Source organism: Silurus meridionalis, chromosome 16 (genome assembly GCF_014805685.1).
Source record: "Silurus meridionalis isolate SWU-2019-XX chromosome 16, ASM1480568v1, whole genome shotgun sequence".
NCBI classification, from domain to species: domain Eukaryota; kingdom Metazoa; phylum Chordata; class Actinopteri; order Siluriformes; family Siluridae; genus Silurus; species Silurus meridionalis.
The window spans coordinates 15763340-15785000 of record NC_060899.1 but is presented as its reverse complement, the minus strand read 5'-3'; the positions used below and the strand labels follow the sequence as shown (position 1 = coordinate 15785000).

Here is a 21661-nt window from a genome sequence, read left to right as displayed (position 1 = left end):
AAAAATTAAATTAATACACGTTTCTGTGAGTCGCATTTTTATTGTAAATTCAATGTCGCATTAATGAATGAATATGAATTAGTTAAGTAAAAAAAAAAAAAATACTTCACTCTCCGTCGTCGCAACTCTCAAAAATGTAACAACTCTGCCTTGTTAGAAAGGATTAGCATCTCATAAAATCCAGCTTCCTTTATCTGCAAGCTCTTAGCAGCCAATGTGTAGAGAATTAATGACCATCTCTTGTAACTCTGATGCTCCTGTAGACCTTCATCAGCTGGATCAATTAAGATGGATTAGAGTTGCCGCTGTATCTCCAGGAGCAGAGGAACTCTTGTGTAATGCGGAGGAATCGGGGCGAGGAATCCACTGGAAGCGTACGTACGCCTGTGTTAGTGCTCTGAAGTTTTTGCGTAAAAATCAGCGCAAAAAGGGCGACACTGTGGCGCTAATCGTACGCTCACCACCCGCCTAATCGGCGTTTTCCTCCGTCGTCTCGTCACCGCAGCTGTCCCCGTCGCTCTTAATGACCGTTAATCAGTCAGACGGCTGGCATGCCACCGAGCCAAACACCTGTGTAATGAAGCTAGCGAGCCGGCTTATCAGTCACGCTCCAGAGGAAACCTGCTGGTCCGACCGGCCCCCTTTATGAGTAATGGTCGAGCCATCGGCTTTGGCAGCAGGATAAATAGCAGCAGATAAAGCGCTAGCTCGCTAACACAAAGTGCATGAGGCAGACGTCTATGCCTGCAGCTAAAACATGCATTAAGATGTCAGGAGACACCTCAGAGCCCACACTGGTGCCGAGCACAGTCACGGTTGCCAAACACCAACGCTCGCTCACAACACTCACACTGACGCTGTAAACAAACAAACAAAGACACGCAAAGGGTTGAGACGTTTATTCTAAAATGTACAAAGTATTAGCATTTATACACACAACATACGCTGATCCAGCTAACGCCTAAAGACCGTTTTTAGCTGGACGTCCCGTTAGCTTTCTTGAAAGCAGATTGGTTTTAAGCTAGCATGCAGCTAGCCATTTTAGCATGCCGCGGCAGGAGATCGGTGTTGCTACAAGTCCTGGGAATATTCAGTTTTCTTGTTCCCCGATGCTGAATCCTGGATCTTGATTGGTCAGAAGGTGTTGAGTTCACACAGGCAGCTCACACTGGCCAGTTCTCTATAATGAGAATGTCTTTAGGAGGAAGGAATCTCCAGTACTCATTTTCCATAACAAGAAGCACTTCAGGACAGGGGAGTCTCCAATGTCAGTTTTCCATAATGGGAAGGTCTTCAGGAGGGAGTCTACAGGGTCAGTTCTCCAAAACAGGAAGAGCTTTAAAAGGAAGAAGTCTTCAGTGTGAATTCCCTGTAACATGAAGATCTTCAGGAGGGAGGACTCTCAGGCATCAGTTCTCCAAAATGGGAAGGTCTTCAGGACAGAGGTAGTCATTATGCTAATTTAAACAAATCATGTTTGTTAATTTTATAAACGTGTCAGTGTGGGTGCTGGAGGAGAAATAAAACACCTCAGGACATTTTTTTCCCAAAAAAATATTATTTGAAAAATGTATTTAATAAAATCTTTAAAGAATCATTTGGTGGTCTTTCAGTTCCATTCGGTTCTGTTTGTTTCGTAGTGATGATTTGAGACCGTCTCAGTATCGTGATACGATATTTAGCTCTGTATCGTCCGATCCTGAGACTTCACGACTACCACTCCTGGTGCTGATGTATCTCCTGGTGCGGCTCGAGTTCCTGCAGCAGTGTGAGGACGTTGTGTGTGTATTCGTTCCTCGCTCGGCTCGTGCCGCTCGGCCTGACGGGGAACAGGAGTGCGTGAGGCGGCTCGTAGGACGTGGGACAGAACCACTCGCTCAGCGTCAACCAGCACGAGTCCGGGTCCAGCTGCATCACGTGTCGGAAAACACTGAGGGGGAGGGAGGGAGGGAGGGAGGGAGGGAGGAAAGAAAGAAAGAAAGAAAGAAAGAAAGAAAGAAAGAAAGAAAGAAAGATCAATATATGTAGATCAGTCAGGGGTGAAAAAAAAACCAAAGCAAAAAGTATTGTGTTTTAAAATAATTTTTTTTCCCGCCTTTTTTCAACAGCGATGTTCTGGTTTCCTCCCAACATTTGCAAAGAAGGAAAGCAGTGTGCAATATATACTATCAGATTTTATTTAAAGCAGGCTAAATGATTACTAGCACAGTCTCTGTGTGTGTGTGTGTGTGTGTGTGTGTGTGTGTGTGTGTGCGTGTGTGTGTGTGTGCATGTGTGTGTAAAGAAAATGGACTTGGTTACCTGAGGCAGGCTTCCTGCAATCTGATTGGTTGTCTGACGCTCAGGTAAGGAAGACAGGCCTCCAAGATAAGATCTAGATCCGAGTCCACTGCACGCGCACACGCGCACACGCACACACACGCACACACGCACACACACACACACATATATTTTTAAAGTAATAAAAACGTAAAGTTCATTTTAATACTTTAAATACAGAACAAAAAGCCAGACTCGAGGGCGCGCGAGACGAGTCTTTTCCCAGAGGAGACGCTTCTCGTTAATCTCGGACTTAGATAACGAGCGTGCTAATCGTACAGTCAAATTTAATTAAAGCTCATCATTTCCCACTTCACACACACACACACACGACTTGGAAGGTTGTGTCGATACGACAGAAATATAACGATACAGTTCTACAATACTTAATAAAAACTTATAAATCGGAATGAACGAGTCTGTAACTTTTCAGTATTCTATGAGCTGAAACTGTGAACACACACTTTTTTTACACACACTGAGTTTTAAAAGCCGTCCACACATTGACCTCCTGCCCTCAGCTCATCTCAGCCACTCAGGCCGGCCGGCGTACCGTAGCACCTTCACTCCGTCGAAAGAAAAGAAACCCGACATCTCCGGAGGTCAGAAATTAAAATTCATTACGGAAGCTTCCGGTAAACATCTTATTTCTCGGCTGGCTTCAGGTCACTTCACTGAGACGCTTCTCCTTGTCTTCTACTTCTAATCTCTCACAGATCGAACCTTGTGTTCGTCTGAGGGAACACCTGGGGATGTGTGTGTGTGTGTGTGTGTGTGTGTGTGTGTGACATTAAAATGCAGAGGCAATGTTCACTGCAGCTGTACTGAGCTTTAGTTCAGCAGTGATGCAAGTCTGCCATCTAGTGGATCAACGACATCACTGCAGCTGGAATAAAATTTACAACTGTTTTCTGATCATTAAAATAATATTTATGAGGCCACGTCTGACGTTCCCGAAGGCCACGCCCCCTTCACGTCTTACCCAGGTCGAGGCGCACACACAGAGGTCCGAGTCCCTGTAGCACGGCCAGCTGCAGCTTGTATGCAAGTGTGTGTGTGTACACGGGACCAGAGCGAGCGCTCGTCTCAGCCTGGCGTGAAAGCGCTGACGTGAGCCGGGGCAGGACCTCTTTAGAGATTCGCTTTCTCAGGAAGTCACCACACGTCTCACCCAACATACACAGCACCTACAGAGAGAGAGAAGTGTATAGATTACAACATTACACACATTTTTACAACACACACACACACACACACACACACACACACACACACACACACACACACACACACTTTTGTACCCTAAAAGCTCGGGGGATTGCGAGCGGGTCATCATTGGTGAGTCGCTGAAGAAGAGCAGGCCAGCAGCGGTGCACCATGGGTAAAAGCTCATTCTCCATCTCACACAATACAGTCACACACAGCTCTACAATGTTCAACACCTGCAAACACAAACACACAATTATTCCACAAATATCACTACAGTTAGTTAAAAGAACCAACACCTAACGACCAATCAGAATCCAGAACTGATAAGCGCTGGGGTTTGCGGTTCTTTGACTGTTTTTCTGTTCGCTACCTTCAATCGGACTCCCATGTTGGGGTGAGACAGCAGGTGAATGCAGCGCTCCATCACGTCTTTCGTGAGAGACACGTGCAAGGGCAGTTCCGTTTTCACGTCAGGACCTTCCTCTCCTTCGTCCTCTTCTTCTTTCAGCTCAGGAGCAGCGGGCGTTTCTGTAAACATCACGGCACACACATCTTCGTATGTTACGATTAAACGGCGCTAACGTGCTGGTGTTGTATCTTGGATCTATCAGCTTCGATAACAAACAAACATAAATAAAAATGGTAAACTGTGTTAGAAGCAGGTGATGCCGTGAGAGAAACTAACAAATCGATGAATACATGAAGTAAAGATAAAAAATAAAGTACACGAGATAAACCGGAAGATCAGTTAAAAATACACAAAGATGAATAGACGACTGTCACCTGACTCCGCCCCCGCCTCCTCCTCTATGCCGATGCCATCAGCCAGGTCCTTCTGCTTTCTGTAATCCAACAAAAACTGGTGAAGATTCAGTGCCTCAGGAGTCTGGGTGTTTCCTCTGGCTATGGAAGTCTTCCTTCGGTTTTCAGTGCTGGTGTTAAACCACCTCACTGCAGTACAAGACGAGAGATTGCGTGATTTTTGACAGATACCTGTAAAAAGATGTGTATATTACAGGGTAAAGGTTTGGGAATGTTTCTAAGATAATTCCCACTCACCCAGTGCCTTCATCAGTGAATGCAGGACCGCACAGAACTGCCCTGACCTCTGGTCATAACTCAAATCCAAAGCCGTTAGAACGTCCTGCACCACTTCAGCCACTAGGGGGAGCAATTCAGCATCAGAATGAGCAAACATGACGGCGAGGACTCGCGGGGCATGAGGGTGAATGCTGGGTCTGTTTAGATTAAGGGAGACGTCGTTCAAAAGGTAGTCTGCGTTCCTGATCACCAGCTCCTTGGGCGAGTCGTAATCGCAAGCCACGCAAATGTCGTGCAAGGTGCAGAGAGCCGATTGGCTGACGAGCAGAGAAGTATCCCCCGCTTTCTCCAGCACTGGGTACAGAGATGTCATCAGAAGCAGGCGGAAATCTGAGCCTAGTGCTAACGCAAACGAGCTGATCCCTTCCAGCTGGATGCAGATCTGCCAGATGTTGCTGTTCAGTTGGTGAAGCGTTGGATCTTTGGAACTGAAGCTTGGGGTAAGTTGGTTTTCATCAGCTCTGCTTAAAATTGACGAGACTGCAGAATGATGTTTCTCCTGTGCGTCTTCTTTTTCCGAGTCATCCATCACAGAGGCGAGGTGCCAGTTATTTAAACTGATGTACTCCTCGATAATGGAAGCGATCACACTTTTCAGGTCGTCATGACTTCCTCTGGGAATCTCTGAACCGTCCTCATTTTCCAACCCGACTCCTGCTGCCCCGCTAATTACCTCATTGAGCACCAGGGCCGCTTGTTTGCGATACACCGATGACTCCTTGTAGAGCTCCAAGAAGTGGTCCACCAGTAAATAAAGATTTCCGTAGCACCCAAGCATCCGGCATACCTGCTTCAACACCAAAAAGATCTTGTCGTCTGTGAAATAAAGAAAGTACTTTCTCTGGTGCTGCACTTCAGGAGCATCAGGTGCCAGGTCAGATAACGGTGCAAAACTCTTTTCCTCTACAATCCTGACATCCGAGACATCCAACTCAAGCACCTGCATTAATGCTTTAGATATTCGCTCAAGGTGAACTGCGGACCTCAAGACAAAATCCACTTGAGGGCCGAGAATCTTCAGGTACCCCAAAAAGACGGTGAGGGTAAACAGCTTGCGGTTGTCGTCCGTCGTTCTCATGAGGCGAGGCAGAGAAGATGCCAGGCTGTGCAAGTTTTCAGACAGGACGTCATTTAAGGCTTGGCCTCCTGTAGCTTGATTTCTTCTAGACACTTCAGCAAGTACTTCTGAGCACCGCTCTTTAACTCGAGGTTCCTCATCATTTACTGCACCAACTAAAGCATCTAGGAGATGACCAATGCATTCGGGTAAAGATTTGCTGCACCGGGTAAGAAGGTGATCTGACAGATTGACCAGTTCCAATCGTACCCTCCAGTGTGGGTGCCCTGCGGTATAAGAGATCACTTTCTGCAGTGCCAGGGCAAGTCTTTTCGAAGTAGACTTGCTCCAAGAAGGAGTCCTTTTCACCACCAGGTCTCCAATCCTTCCCAACTCGGGTGATTCTGCACTCGCAGTGCTGTTATTCTGAAGCTGTGTGTCTGCCATAACTAAACCCACTGTGGTGTACAAAACCCTCATGGCTTTCACTGTTACCATGTGTCCTTGTCTCACGTCTCCGCTAATCACAAGACTCAGAGCTCGAGTGATTCCCGGCAGGAACGACGCCAGTGTATTTCCAAGCAAGATTCTTTCCCCTTCGTCCGCTTCTACGTGCGTTCGTTCGCAGTCGCACTGCAGGAACAGAGACAGGAGGCACCTCAACGCTGATGCCTGCACTTCTCTCGCTTTCTCTTGCTCTGCCAAAGCCAGGAACAAAGACACAGCGGCTCCGAGTCCTGGAAGCATCGCAGGCTTGTACATACTGAACACCACGTCTCCATACGCAGAATGCATTAAAGCATTCAGACATCGCAGCACTGATAACTTCAGCTCCTCTGAGGACGGAGCCGGCTTTCCGGGGTCATTCGGCAAGCAGATACAAAGGCAAAGCTCAGAAAAAAGATCCCGTAGAGATTCCCAGTTCTGGATACAAGTCGTCTGCAGAACATAGGTCATGGCATCCATGACGGCTTGCACAATGCCCTCTCGCTTGGCCCCAGGCATCTTGAGGACAAAGCGGAGAGGGAAGAGTACATAATCCTGAAACAGCTGGAGGACTCCATCGCTAACACAACGCAGGTGGCCGTTTAGAGCCTCAATATTGGACAGGGTGGGCTCTTTTGTCAGTAAGACGCAGGAGGGCCGCAGATAAGCGAAGGCAATCTTTGGGTCATTGATCTGATGGTCAGCCATCCTCCATAAGCGAACCATTTAAACCTATAAGATAACGAATCACCAGTTTATAATTAATAGTCGTCAGACAGTCAGAGTAATAACAACGCTGCATCGCACTGAAGTGCATAACTGCTATAGACGACCGAAACGGGTAAAAACAGCCTCTTAAAAATCTCCATAAAGTCCAAATCATCACTTTGTAAAGAAAGAAGCAAACTTTATTCACAGTTCCCCAACGACAGATAAGACGAAAACAAGCCTTGGTGACATAACGATATAACACTAATACTGTGATATAGCGAATTCTGGTTTTATTAAAAACAGACTGAAAGAGTTAATTAACATTAATTTAATACTGAGATTTGATACATATCGTGTGTCGGAGAAACGCCTTCAGTCATGATATCTACATGGCAGATGCTCTTATTCAGAGCGATGTTACCAAGCTGGGGTCAGAGCGCAGGGTAAGCCATGAAACACAGAGGGTTAAGGGCCTTGCTCAAGGGCCAGAGAGAGGCAGCTTGGCGATCCTGGGGCATGAACCCCCGCCCTTCTGATCAGTAACTCAGAACTACCACCTTCTAAGCTACCACTTGCACATCCTGACTGTGAAAGTCAACAAAATGTTAATACAATCAAAATAAAAACTTTTTGATTGGGGTGTTTGGGGACCCCCGCTTTAGAGAAAGCCCCGCCCCATTTATACTGAGCAAAGCATTTCATTGGACAAAATCTAGACGAGTACTGGATGAGTCACTCAAACCTTTATAATCATTTTACTGTCAATAACATGCCATAAAGTTAAACATTGTGTACTAATTATATATATATATATATATATATATATATATATATATATATATATATATATATATATATATACATACACACACTGTCCTTCTCATGTGTAAAACACTAAGACACGTGGACACAAGCTTCTAAAAGAGCAACAACACAATTCCTCAGTATTTATAAACAACACATCCGAATCATAACCAGCACTAATTTACCTTCAGTCCATCATGATAATCCGACCACAGAGAGATTTCATTACTCCTTCCGTGCCGTGGAACAGAAAACAACTCCATCACTCGCTCGAAAGCGCGGTGTCGCTTTGGTGTTGACGTCATCGAGACGCGACGCGACGCGAATTCCGTGTGTTTGTTTACCCAGGCAGTGCGCGTTTGCGATCCGAAATGTGGGTTTCTGCTACACAATAAGCGCCTCAGCGACACTTCATAAAGTACAGGGTAAAGCCTACATTTGTTTGCGACAAGACTTATAGCTTAAGAACCTGAAAGAGCAAATATATAATTGATAATTTCCGGACGTAAAGTGGACAAACTCCACACCGGCCATCTTTGCTAACTTGGCTAGTTCTCTTTGCTAGCTGGAAAAACTCTCGTGGTCCCCATTGAAAAGGTAAGCTGCTGTCAAAATCGATAAATCTCAATGTTTCATGTGTTTTGTGGTACTTTGTGCATGGTGCAGTAACCAGGCGAATGTGAGAATGTGCACAATACATTACCTGGGGCTGAATTTCAATGACTTTAGAGCACACTATCCTGTGTAGTGCACTTCAACAAGTAATAGGGGGCATTTGGGATTGTGCCAATCACTAAGGATTATCAGTAAGCACGTAATCCATCTGGGCCGGTACTTCTTTTTGAATTCATCCATAACCAGTGTAAGTCTGTCTGTAATTGTGTAATTATCAATTATCTAGAACTTCAATGGGTGTGTTTTAATTCTCATATGTTCAGGTAAGCTTCAGATCTTCTAGCAAAGCCTAGGTCCGTCTGAGACATGTATTAACACCACGACTGAGATCTCAGGCCCAGAGATTCCCCCAGCTCGCGCTTGGTTCTTGGCGTGTTGTTTCGCCATGTCGTCGTTTTCTGAGTCTGCGTTGGAGAAGAAGCTGTCTGAGCTGAGTAACTCGCAGCAGAGCGTTCAGACGTTGTCACTTTGGATCATTCACCACCGCAAACACTCAGGCGCCATCGTCCGTGTCTGGCATAAAGAGCTGAAAAAAGGTACGGGTTGATACTTATAAACTTACAGATTTATATATTTATATCAATACTATATTTAAAAAAAACCTCCATGATATGTAATTAGAGATCTCTATCTTTTGCATGTTCTTCAGCAAAAAGCAGCCGGAAGCTGACCTTCCTTTACCTCGCCAATGATGTCATTCAGAACAGCAAGAAGAAAGGCCCCGAGTTCACACGGGATTTTGAAGGCGTCCTCGTCGATGCCTGCTCGCATGTAGCAAGGTCAGTGTGCCGCACCCTCACCATCCACCCCCCATGTTTGTGGTCAGGAAAGTCTGTTTTTTTTCGCTCACAATTTGTCGTGTGTGTGTGTGTGTGTGTGTGTGTGTGTGTGTGTGTGTGTGTAGAGAAACAGATGAGAACTGCAGGAAGCACATGTTGAGGCTGCTGAACATCTGGCAGGAGCGTAGTCTCTACCGTGCCGATTTCATCCAGCAGCTCAAGCTGGCCATTGAGGACTCCAACAGCCCCAGACACAAAGCTGCAGGTTTGTGTATACATACATACACACACACACACACACACACACACACACACAGTGATGAAGGTCGTGTCCACTTTATTGTAATTGGTAGATATATGTCACACCCCCTTACTATAAGACTGACACATATGCCACACCCGCTTTCACTGGGACTCAAATGCACATAGGCCACGCCTCCTTTTAGTGGGCCTGACGCACCGAGTTATTAATAGCAATTTTGTGTTTTGTTGCAGATGAGAAGAAGGGGTTAAAAAGAACGTTCCAGAAGGTTCAAGAAGAGGAAGAGGAAGATGACGACGACGATTACAGGGCTCAATATTCTCCCCACGAGGCGGACATCACCGGCCCACAGCTGGTATAAACATGTCATTCTGTGCAAAAAAAATTAATCGTACGCACATTTCCACAAACGTACTCAATCAGCATGATGATGCTCTTCATACATTTCATTTCATTATTATATCATTTATTATATTTATTATATTATTCCATGCAATATGCCATGATGAAATGGGAGGAGCAACTTTGAGAGGTGGATCTTAGGAGGCCATCCCATAATATTACACAATATTAACATTCAGTTAAACAGAGACATTTTGTATACACGACTGTGGATGAGACTCCATCGGCAAACAGCTGGATGTGGTTTGCTCCCAAAAATCTAACGGATGTTTTTGTGTGAGGATTTTTCTTTTTGAACGTCTTCTCACGTGTCCGGCTCGCCTGAATTGTGTGTCCGTGTTTTGGGGACAGACGGAGGAGCTGGTTAAAGCCCTGCAGGACCTGGAGAACGCCGCGTCCGGTGACGCCGCCGTGCGGCAGAAGATCGCCTCGCTGCCGCAGGAAGTGCAGGACGTCTCTCTGCTCGAGAAGATCACAGGTCAGGGCTCAGGAGATACCAATCGAGAGAGTATGTGTTATATCACGTCTGATATATTGGGTCAGATTTTGCTACACCAACATACAAATCAGATATAAAGCGAGAAAATAAACCAGAATAAAAACATTATTATGAATAAATACTATTTTTCTTCATCTACAATTAAATGTGGTTTAAATATAAGCGATGTCTTTATGTCCCCTGAGGTCCGCCTCCCCCCCCACCCCCACCTCTCCCCCAGATGATAATGAGTCTATATAAATATTACATGACACTCCCCTGTCTGGTGATTAATGTGAGGAACAGAATTAGGAATATGGCTGATTTATTTAGAGCGTGGATCTAGATTATTAGATCATCAGGACACTCAACATTTAGATCGTGGGTTCGTGTTTCCAGCAGCTTTTACGTGTTTATTTTTTTGTCGATGTGCAGATAAGGAGGCGGCGGATAAGCTCTCAAAGACGGTGGATGAAGCGTGTCTGCTGCTGGCGGAGTACAACGGGAGACTTGCGGCCGAGCTGGAGGACCGCAGACAGCTGGCACGCATGCTCACCGAATACATCACCAGCCAGAAGGAGGCGCTAAGCGAGAGGGAGAAAAAACTCGAGGTACCACATGCTGTCAAGACGCGCCAGATAAAACACTCGCACACACTCGGAGTCTAAACGGATTTATAAAGTAACTTAAACAATACGGCTGCCATCGAAAGCACACCCACAGGAGACACCCCCTGTATCAGGGGTCAGGCGCTTAACGTGAAAAACGTTTAATGTGGCATAATGATAATAAAGCATATTATATACGGACACGCAGTTTGGTTGAGTCCTGTCTTTTGAAAATGCCGACTTATCGCAGTATGCCTCGGTAAGATGTTACGAGCTTGTCTGTACTTATGACGCTTTATTATTAATGTTTTGTTCCTCTTACACCACAACAATTAAAAGTTTTCATTAACAAAACCCGTGTCTATATCGCTACGATGTTACTATGGAAACAATTTTTTAACACATCAGAATCAGAAAAGGTTTTATTGCCAGGTACAGCAAAGGGTTCCGCAAAGAGCACTTACTGGGAATTCGTCTTGATGTCAGGTACAAACGTATACACAGATACAAAATGTGTACACAGTTTTTAAATAAACTATAATAAAAAACATGGGTCTTCAACTGGGGCTCTGCAGCCCCTAGAGGCTCAGTGGTGGTACTGCAGGGGGTCTGCTAGTTAATGTTGGAGCACAAATCATTTTTTGTTCAAAGTTCGAATATTTAATTTAATTTCATTATTACATTTAAGTTCTATTCAAATTAAAGCTGAAGTTCATGTAAATGTATAAATTTTCACCTGATAGTAAAAGGAAAATGTATGAAACTGAAAATCTATTAAAATAAGACAACTGACAACTTTATAAATTACGATGCAGAAATCTTTTTGAAAGATTTAAAAAATATATAATAATATAATTTAACTAGTGTCATATGATTGGTTTCTATTAATATCAGTGGCTGTGTTTGACTGATTTGTATCAGGGGGTCCCTGCCCCATGTCTCTATTGTCAAAGGGGGTCCCTAAGCTGAAAAACATTAAGGACCCCCACTTTAACACGTTCTGACCAATCGGAATCCGGGAACCGCGCAAAATGATTTTTTTTCCCGGTGTTACAGGAGTACAAGCAGAAGCTGGCGCGGGTCACTCAGGTGCGTAAAGAGCTCAAGTCTCACATCCAGAGCTTGCCGGACCTGTCGCTCCTTCCCAACGTCACCGGAGGCCTGGCACCGCTGCCCTCGGCTGGAGATCTCTTCTCCACCGATTGATCCATCTTTCTCTCTTCATCCTCTGGACTCTGATTCCACCGTCACCAGCCGATCAGCTGATTTCAGGCCAAATCCTGTTCCTCTGGTTAAGTTTTTAGAAAAGAAAAAAAAATCACCAATACAGCGAACGTGAACGTGACTCTGCTGTCTTCTCATTATTAGAGCTTTTTTTTTTTCCTTTTAGTTTTACTGCTTTGTGTGATTTGGCTTTATTTACGTATTATTAACTCCATGAGGTGTCTGTGTGGCTTGCTTTTTTTGTTTGCTCAGTTATACAGACTAATTAGCTGAAATAAATGAAATAAACAGCGATATAACAGACCCTCGTCATCAGGTTCGGGCGGCACCAATTAGGGCCCGGAGATACTCTTTCTTTTCAAAACGAAAAGAAGAAAAACCTGCATCCTTATTACCATCGTTTTTTGCTTTTCATCCTAACCAAGCAAACAGGACTGAAATACCCCGAGTTCATTTCGAGTGAACAGACAATAAAATCAGCTGCTGAAACCCAACGGCTTTCCGAGTTACTCGCATGTGAACACAATATGATGCAGCAGGATAAAGATAGCTGAAGGATTTATACCCTGATCATGTGTCAGGGATATTAATAGGCTCTTAATCATCCTCCACTTTTTATCGCTTCTCATCAGAGCAACGATTCAGCTTTATCTACACTATATGAACAAAAGTATTAGGACACCTTAATTTTTCAGCTATTTAAGGTTCTTCAGAAAACTGTGAGCACAAAGTTGGAGGCACCCAATTTTACAGGATTTCAGTGGATTGGGTGAAAAGAAATTGTTCCAACATGATGATGCCCGTGTGCACAAAGCCAGCTCCATGAAGATCTGCATTCCATGTGTTGGAGTGGAAGATCTCCTGCTATAGAACCCTATTGAACATGTATGAATGTGAGCACTGACTGCACTCCAGGCCTCCTCACCTTCTCACATACATCAGTACGTGACTTTACCAAAACCCTTGTGGCTGAATGAATCTCCACAAATCTCATAACAGTAAATAGGAGCTAAATGTGCACTGAGATGTTCAGAAAGTTTGATGGAATAATGAACATGCTATTAGACTTCTGTTTAGCGATTAGCTACAGGAAAGAGATGTGATTGGCGAGTTTTGATGTTTTATATCTGTTATACCACGAAGATAAACAGCAAAATAGTAGAATATAATGTTATTGTAGTGATAAGTTGCACTATTATGTTATAGCAGCTATAAACAGTCATCCTTCTCAGTCCAAATTCTATTTTTTCATTAGTTTTAACGAATAGGACGAAAATAACGTAGCATACATGAATCAGCTCAGCAACAAACGAAAGCTTTTATTCTTCGATTGTTATGTTCCTGTATCCATGGACATTGTTTAGTTTATCAGACGAGAAGACGACGAGCAGTTTGCGTGTTCCTGAAGCCGTGGGCTTGAACTCGAGCTGGGTGGTAGCGAGCTCATCAGGTCCGACTGTTCCAATGCTGAACGAAGAGAAACAGGGAGAAGGTTATAGATGGAAATAGCTGAAATAAAAATTGCATTGTGTGCATTTTGTTTTTAATCAAATGTTTGGTTGTAATTTTGCTCAGCGAGAGATCACAAGCTTCATGTGCCAATTTACAGATCAACTCATTTCAGTACTGGCGTTTTAGGCACCCTGGACAGTTCCATCATGAAGAATCTCTTGCAAACAATGCAAGGGCTGTCAGAGCCGCTCATGTCTATGCGCTCACGTTGACACGTTAACCTACTCTTTAGTGATGGCCTCGCCGTCCGTCAGGTTGGCTCCATGTAAAGAGAAGACACAATTTCCCAGTGATTCAGGCAAAGGATTCTGCAGAATCACATCAACCAAAACAGGCTGGCCTACTTTAGGATCGCCGAGAACCTGCAGAGAATCAGATGCACATTACTCATGATGTGGTTGATAAAATGCACTTTGATTTAGAAAAAAACATATTTGGGTTGGTTTCTTTAGGATACGGAAATACCAGGATTATAATGGAAGGGCCTTCCAGTACAATGGTCTTCGTGGCTCTCTGTAACTCCTTGGTGTCCAAGTCGATAAGCAGAGCAACCAATTTGATCATCCTGTCTTGAGTAATGACTTCTTTGTACTCTGAATATTTTAGGGAAAGTGTTCCCCTACTTTCTGAAATGCAAATATGGGAATAGATTGGAATTGGGAGGTGGCATTCTATCGGCACACCATTGTTTCCACCTAAATTCGAGTAAACCAACAATGACATTGTTGCAAACGAAGCATCTGGCTACAAAGAATGGTTCTTATACGAGGTGGTATCAAAAAGTTTTGAGGCTCACTATGTTAACAAGAAAGATTAATCCAAGTTTCCACAATATCACCTTCAAAAAAGTCCCCCTGTTCAGCAATACATCGCCTCCCAGCGTTCTTGCCACTTCTGGAATGTGTCCTGGAAGTCTTCTTTTCAAAGCACGTCAAACACCTTCTGTCAAAACCCCCTTGGGATCTTCATTTTCTGGAAGAATCTGCCAAAAGGGTGGGTGCGAAAGTGAAATCAGACTGTTCTACGGTCATCATGCACATGTTGCTGCTTTTCGGGGATTGAGCTTTTTGAAGGTCTTCCTGATCTATCGTCGTCTTCCAGTGATGTTCTTCAGCTTTTTAAGCGTGCTCTTTGTTCTAACTTGCTGTCCAAGATGAAATCGCAGATGTGGTATGCACGTGGTCAGTATAGCACCAGTAGCACCATTAGTCTCTAGACTTTTTCATACCACTTCGTATGGAGGTAAATATATGTACTGACTGATCAGACTAATGGTTATCTCACTTCAGCTTCCTATAGGCAGATACCAGACAGGAAAAAAAATTATCCATGCTTACCCTCTGTTGGGTCCAGGATAATCTCACTGAGCTCTGTCAGGCCACACGTCTCCCCGAGTTTACCGTTATAGGACACTGCTTGAGCATAAAACATAAGGCGGCAGTTTTTCGGGGTGTCCGTGTTGTTTACGACCTGTGCGAACACGTTGAAGTCCGAACCCATCATCATTTCAGGGCTCAGTTTGATCTTCACATGAAGGCCAGGCTCTTCCTCAGTCTGGATTAGCCGGTGTATGTGGTTGGCCTTCTCAAAAACCTGCCTCTCCTCTTCGGAACCTGCAAAGAATCAATGCTCATTTTCCAAGACCTCTGTGGTATTAGTTTGGTAATTTTGAGTATGGCTTCAACTCCAGGATATCAGCCTTACCTTCTGGGTATTTGTAGAGGTGCGTGATGTCTACTCTGTCATCTGTGCCCACTGCCTTGGTGCTGATGCACTGGCCAATGTGAGTAGCAGATCCTCCTACTTTTATCACTTTATCACTCAGGGTGATGTATTCCACCACATCTGCGTTCACCTCAGCATAAACAAACGGAGTGTCGTACTTTGCGCTCAGGTCGCCTTCCTTCACTGCTCTTACAGGAACTGGACCACAGCAGTGAACCCCTGATCAAACACAAGGAAAAGAACCAAACATCTCCAGGTTCCCTGGTTCAATCCTTAACCTCTGGATAACTCCATGTAGGGTTTCCTAAATCTTTCCAGTTTCTTTTCACTTTTCCACCTTCCAGAAAAAATCTTGCTTCCAATTCTAAACTGCCCCCAGGTTTCAGTGAATGAAAGATGTGCAGGTGCGCATGGTGCTCTAGTCCAACATACGGGTGACCCCGAATAGTGGAAGAATTCATGCTTCGTTAGGAGGAGCCTTATTCGTTTACCAGTCTCACAGTCACGACTATCAATCTCACATTTGAATCTTCGCACGTGAGCATCGTGCCATTTTGGTTATATGGGTGTGAGAAATGTCTAATTTTAAATAGAACTACCGGTTTTCTTCCACTAAATTAATATACAGCCTATTATGATAATGCTGTAAATAAAACTTTAAACAAAAACAAGCTTTAAATAATTTTCATTTTAATGTGCAGGAATAAATCCAACCCCCCTGTGACAAGGTAATTAAGCACCAATGCCACTGCATCACTAACGGGCATGAAGATGGTTTTAACGCAGGGTGTTTTTGTGTTAATTTTGGTTGCCTCTAACTTTGGACACAAAGTGTTTGACTGTACACCTAATGCAGTCACTATTCAGGAGAGGCCAGCATTGAACTCAAACCAAAAGCTGGACCTCTCCAAAGCTCATCTGGGGAAGATATTGTGATGCTGTTCTCCATCTGGCTTCAGGAATGTGATTTTAAGGAACTGGTAAGTTCACGATTCGACTATCAGTCGACTATACGCAAGACTTGACCATTCTGATTCCACGATGTAAATCTTTAGTCAGGGACATGCCTAGTCCAAAATGTTCTTTCATTCACCCATGCCTGGGGCAATTTAGAGAAAAACCTGGCTTGATGCAGAAATGGTACATGATTCCAGAAGTCCAAAAATTCCCAGAATAAGCTTTGTATTCTCCTGAAGATGATTTTATTAATTATATTAAAATAAAACTCTACCTTCACTTGTTTCCTGTGGCGTGGGATCACTGGCCTGCCAACCCTCATAACCCAGCCTGAGGTCAGGACGTGTCATCCAACTCTCCACCCATACATGGAAGTTCCTACACAGATGATGCAAGCATGAGATGATAAGTGGAAATATCCCAAATTTAGGAAAATACAAGTTTAATATGTTGCCAAATCTCACCATATGGAGTCGTCACTTATATCCTCATCGATCTCGTTGTAATATCGCTCAACGAGCAGGTTGCTGTTTGTGTCATGAGCTGATTCGTAGTTAGTGACCACTCGACAAGGGATTCCTAGCGCCCGGGACACTGCACACAACAACACGGTTCACCATGAGGGTGGTCTCCAATAGGTTGGTTGTCGTTGTTGCTAGGCCTAATGTTGATACACTGGTGCATTGTCTGATACTGTTTTAATGACCTGAACATGCAACAGCAGCGAAAACCCAGCACTGTCCGTATCGCACTCCTGTGCAGTTCTGTCTGTTCCACTGGTGTAAAATAGCACCACTGTCGGTCCATGCAGTGGGTTTGACTCCATCCTCATAATCTCCTGACCAGTTCCCCACCAGAACACCATCATCATCATTGCTGTTCATCTGATCGCACAGAGATTGGACATTGATTAGTCATTATTATACGAAAATGTACTGGGTGACTTCACAATTCCAGCGTTAAAATAGGACCATGTTTTTTTGGTTGCTGCTCACCATGGCACTGATGACTCGGGTCACATAGACAGGGCTTGCCCGGTCTAAACAGTCCTGTCCTGGGTTTTCCAAATGCTTAGGGTTTTGATCCAACACTTTCAAACAGATATCCAGAATACCAGGCTCAAACTGCACAGTGACAGTAGACTTTTAATATTCATGGTTTCAGATGGTCTTCTATTAAACATTTGAGCTGACCAATACAATTGTTCAGCTTTATTGTGCTGATTGGTCAGATTATTAGACACACAATCTATTTGGTTGTATTTTTGGCTTCGTCTGGCTTCCAGAGCAGCTTGAATTCACCTAGAAATAAATTGAACCCTGCATCCCAAAGAAGGTCAAGAGGGTTATGATCTGGGGACTGACCTTGTTCCTGGAACCATGTCTAATACAATATTGTCTGGAGATATTACTTTAGTCACATATTGCCTTAGTATGTGTTCTGATGATGGGAAATAAATGCGATGTCTAACACATCTCCCCTAGGTCTCCTATAGCTAACAATTAATTGAGTTGAGATCAGTATTTATAGTAAGTAATTTTATTTATTTAATTCCTTAGTCCGCATAACCATTTTACTATGCTTCACATATATCAGCGATGTTAGGAAGCTGGGTTCAGAGTGCAGGATCAGCCATGATACAGCACCCCTGGAGTGCAGAGGGTTAAGGGCCTTGCTCAAGGGCCCAGGAGTGGCAGCTTTGCGATACCCGCATTTGAACCCTCAACCCTAACCTTAACCCTAACCCTTCTAATCAGTAACCCAGAGCCTTAAGCATTGAGCTTCCACTTTTCTTCTAAACTGGCAACTCTGTATAGTTTATTGTTATGACCCCTGCTTCCATGTTTGGTTCAAAGCATAGATATTATATTATGCCTCATAATGGCAATGTTTCCTGGAAACTCTAAATTTATATATATATATAGCTTTTTGAGGTAGAGGCTCTAAAATTGTGAGACTCCTGAGGTACCTGTCCAAAGGTCCATGGAAGTGTAGTGATGTGTTTGGGCTTTCCACGGTAGATGAGACCATCCTGAGACAGGACGTACTCCTGTCTCTCAGCCTCACTCGGCAAATACACAGAATCTCCTGTGATAACCCACAGAGATAATTATCCTGTTGTTCAAACACTTTTAGGTCAATTTCATGTTACCATGGTTACATTTCTACCAAACCAAAAGTGTAACTATAATGTCTTACTCTTGCACCAGGGGTTAAAGAGCAGCACAAACTGGGCCAAGCTGACTTTCTGTACTTCCTTGCTGACCTGTTCGAGGCTGAGTTGATACAGCCCAATACGGGCATCAGGGCGAGACCCAACAGTGAGCACTACACTGTTCTCAGATGCTAACGTTGCTGTCACGCTCCAGCGGACTTTGGATATAAATTTACTGAGTCCAAATTTGATAGCAGTATCTTCAAGTTCAGAGGTGTCTGGGCCTGAAAAAAACAACCATTCAAGTTAAATGTAATGTAGACTTTGCTAGATGTAGTTTCTTCAACCATAGTTCAATACTTATTTTGTTAACATATGCAGTGGTATCAAAAAAGTTTCAAGACTCGCTCTGTTTACAAGAAAGTACTTTATTTATCTACGTTTCCACACTATAACCTTTTAAATAGTCTCCTTGCACAGCATTACAGCGCTCCCAGTGTTCCTGCCACTTCTGGAATGTGTCCTAGAAGTCCCCTTTTGGAAGCGTGTCAGACACTTCCTGCGACTTGTGCTGGATCTCCACAACGGTTTCAAAACAGCGACCTTTGAGCCGTATCTTCATCTTCGGGAAGAATCTGCGAACTGCGAAGTCTGCAGGAGCCAAATCTGGCGAGTAGGGTGGGTGCAGAAGTGAGATCATGTTGTTTCACGTGTGAAGAGAGCTGGGTGACCGGGTGCCCACGTGGTCAAAACAGCTCCCGATGTACAAACGGCGATGTCTTTTGGCACACTGACTTATGAAGCTCCCTGTCACTGCGTGCAGCCATGTACTGCCATCTGTTGGCGTGTTGCAAAACTAGTCTTGAAACTTTTTGATACCGGCTTCTATGCTATAATATTAAACCAAGGTCTTTGTGTATTAAACTACATCCTACGAAAGGGATTGAGATACCTGTAGAGGTGATGAGGTTGATGTTGGTTCCAGGTTGAAAGTGTGAGCCGTCTTTTAAGTAAAGGGTGATGGTAAAGGGTTGACCTCTCCTCACAATCAGTCTGTCTGTACCATTCAGTGCCGTGTGGTGTTCAACATTGTTCACTGTACACTTCAAATCAACACGCTCGATCTCCAGTACTGTGAGGCCCACAGAAGTGTGAGATGGTCTAACACTTGCATTCCAGAACACTTACTTACTAGCATATATTTAGTCTGAACATGCTCACTGAGCCAAGGTTTGCACATGTGAGCACACTGTCACTTGTTAACAAGGATACTTGTACATTTGTGTCAAGTCAAGCCAAGAAGCTTTTATTGTCATTTCTACCATATATAGCTGACGCAGTACACAGTGAAATGAGACAACGTTTCTCCAGAACCCTGGTGCTACATAAAACAACATAAAGTTACATAACAAAACACAGCTGAGGACTACAGTAAGTGTGCTAGTATACTCCATTTTTATGCCATTTGACTATGCTAGCATATTTATACAGTACAAAACCTTATGCACCAATATTACTTTGACTACTAGCAAACAAGCACATGATGTACATGTATATACACTATATTGCCAAACGTATTGGGACACCTGCCATTTCCTGCCATATGTGGTCCTTCTCCAAATTGTTACCAGAAAGCTGGAGGCACACAATTGTATAGGGCGTCTTTGGATGTGGTAGCGTTACATTTTGCGTTCTTTGAACTTGAAAACCCAAACCTGTTCCAGCATGGCAATGCCCCTGTGCACAAAGCCAGCTCCATGAAGATGTGGTTTAAATGGTTTGGAGAGGAAGATCTTGAGGTTCTGAACACCTTTGGGATGAATTTTAACATTGACTGCACCCCAGGACGCCTAACCTACATTATTACTAACACCCTTGTGGCTGAACGAATCTCCACAAAATATAGTGGAACATCTTCCCAGAAGAGTAAAGCTTATTATAACAGCTAATGCAGACTGAATGTGAAATGAAATGTTCAGAATGAAGCACATAATACTCTTTTGTCCATATAGTGTATATTAGCATAAACCCCAGTCATTAGGGTTGCACAAGTCAGTGCACTCTTAGTGCCGGTCCCAAGCCCGGATAAATAGGGAGGGCTGCGTTAGGAAGGGCATCCAGCGTAAAAACGTGCCAAATTGAACATGCGGATCATGAATACAGATGATCCGCTGTGGCGACCCCTAATGGGAGAAGCCGAAAGAAAGTTTTAGTGTATATTAGCATAAATTTACGTGAACTAGCATGGAAAAAGATTGTGTACAACAAACTAATTCTGAATGAAACAATGTCTTAACGTACCTGAATACTACCATCCTGGCCTATTTGTATAATATTTGCATATTTGAATACTTAATTAAACTGATCCAAACAATGTTTTGTACATGCTAGATTATTTATACTGTATATTATGATATGCTACTGCATCTGTCTGTCTGTTTGTGTGTCTGTCTGTCTGTCTGTCTGCCTTTCTGTTTGTCTACTACATGTTTGTTTGCTAGTAAAAAACCTAAATGACACATTTTATTTTGCCCTTGTACAAGGTTACTGAATATTCACTAAATAATCAGTCATGTAAATGACATTTTCAGCTACAGGAACTAACACAATCTTTCTGATACAAGACAAAACGATGTTCTATTTAAACGAAACAGGAGCTGCTCCTCCGTGGAGGACGGACTTCACCTGGAGGTCCACCTTCAGTGTCTGATTCTGGGAGAGTTTCATGGAAGCGTGTCTTTTCTGCTCCATTTTCAAAGCTCTAGCACTTATAAAACCTGCTCTGTAAAAATGCCCAAGCGTTTTCACCTTACCGTGATCCATACTCCCTGTGTGTAAAGCTCGGCCTGCGTGGAGGTGTGTGTGTGTGTGTGTGTGTGCGTGTGTGTGTGTGTGTGTGTGTCAGGCAGCAATGGCAGGGGTCACAAGAGGGTTATTTATGTCTTAGCTAATTTTACCATCGCACACCACCGTTAGATGTTTTTATTTATGGCAGCTATGGCCGTGCAGGAATGACGAACAGGAATATACATGATATGGACAAATGTTTGTGGACACCTGAGCATAGGATTGGTATGATCTTCTTTTTGAACATCCCATTTCACATGAAGTCCCCATTTGCTTTTATAATAGGCACCACTCTTCTGGGAAGATGTTCTTCTGGATTTTATGGAAATTTGTGTGAGATTCATTCAGCT

The 21661-nt window shown here is 43.8% G+C and overlaps 3 protein-coding genes across 5 annotated transcripts; 1 reads left to right on the top strand and 2 right to left on the bottom strand.

The window, feature by feature from the left end:
* Positions 1–884: 884 nt before the first annotated feature.
* tti1 (TELO2 interacting protein 1) lies at positions 885–8008 on the bottom strand. The gene is made up of 8 exons (XM_046869096.1): positions 7873–8008; positions 4588–6904; positions 4312–4479; positions 3899–4056; positions 3621–3761; positions 3302–3506; positions 2302–2389; positions 885–1930 (listed from the first exon to the last, which is right to left on the bottom strand). Exons 2-8 carry the CDS (start codon positions 6896–6898, stop codon positions 1714–1716), a joined length of 3288 nt encoding a protein of 1095 aa, XP_046725052.1. The 5' UTR covers positions 6899–6904; positions 7873–8008; the 3' UTR covers positions 885–1713.
* On the top strand, positions 8005–12236 carry rprd1b (regulation of nuclear pre-mRNA domain containing 1B). Of its 2 annotated transcripts, none has more exons than XM_046869098.1 (8): positions 8005–8284; positions 8626–8898; positions 9012–9141; positions 9267–9406; positions 9637–9758; positions 10157–10313; positions 10719–10894; positions 11948–12236. In XM_046869098.1, the coding sequence occupies exons 2-8, from the start codon at positions 8748–8750 to the stop codon at positions 12095–12097; spliced, it is 1026 nt and encodes a 341-aa protein (XP_046725054.1). In that variant the 5' UTR covers positions 8005–8284; positions 8626–8747; the 3' UTR covers positions 12098–12236. The 2 variants fall into 2 exon arrangements, with proteins under 2 accessions (XP_046725054.1, XP_046725055.1); XM_046869099.1 differs by having other exon boundaries at positions 8009–8284; positions 10157–10283.
* A 26-nt stretch (positions 12237–12262) lies between these two features.
* tgm2a (transglutaminase 2, C polypeptide A) lies at positions 12263–21584 on the bottom strand. Of its 2 annotated transcripts, XM_046869097.1 has the most exons (13): positions 21278–21582; positions 19417–19596; positions 18509–18748; positions 18279–18397; positions 17305–17433; positions 17016–17193; positions 16774–16903; positions 16584–16687; positions 15332–15571; positions 14965–15240; positions 14093–14253; positions 13853–13989; positions 12263–13582 (listed from the first exon to the last, which is right to left on the bottom strand). In XM_046869097.1, exons 1-13 carry the CDS (start codon positions 21285–21287, stop codon positions 13435–13437), a joined length of 2052 nt encoding a protein of 683 aa, XP_046725053.1. In that variant the 5' UTR covers positions 21288–21582; the 3' UTR covers positions 12263–13434. The 2 variants fall into 2 exon arrangements, 1 of the variants encoding a protein (XP_046725053.1); XR_006928120.1 differs by lacking the exons at positions 12263–13582; positions 13853–13989 and adding an exon at positions 14466–14609 and having other exon boundaries at positions 14122–14253; positions 21278–21584.
* Between the last annotated feature and the right edge of the window lie 77 nt (positions 21585–21661).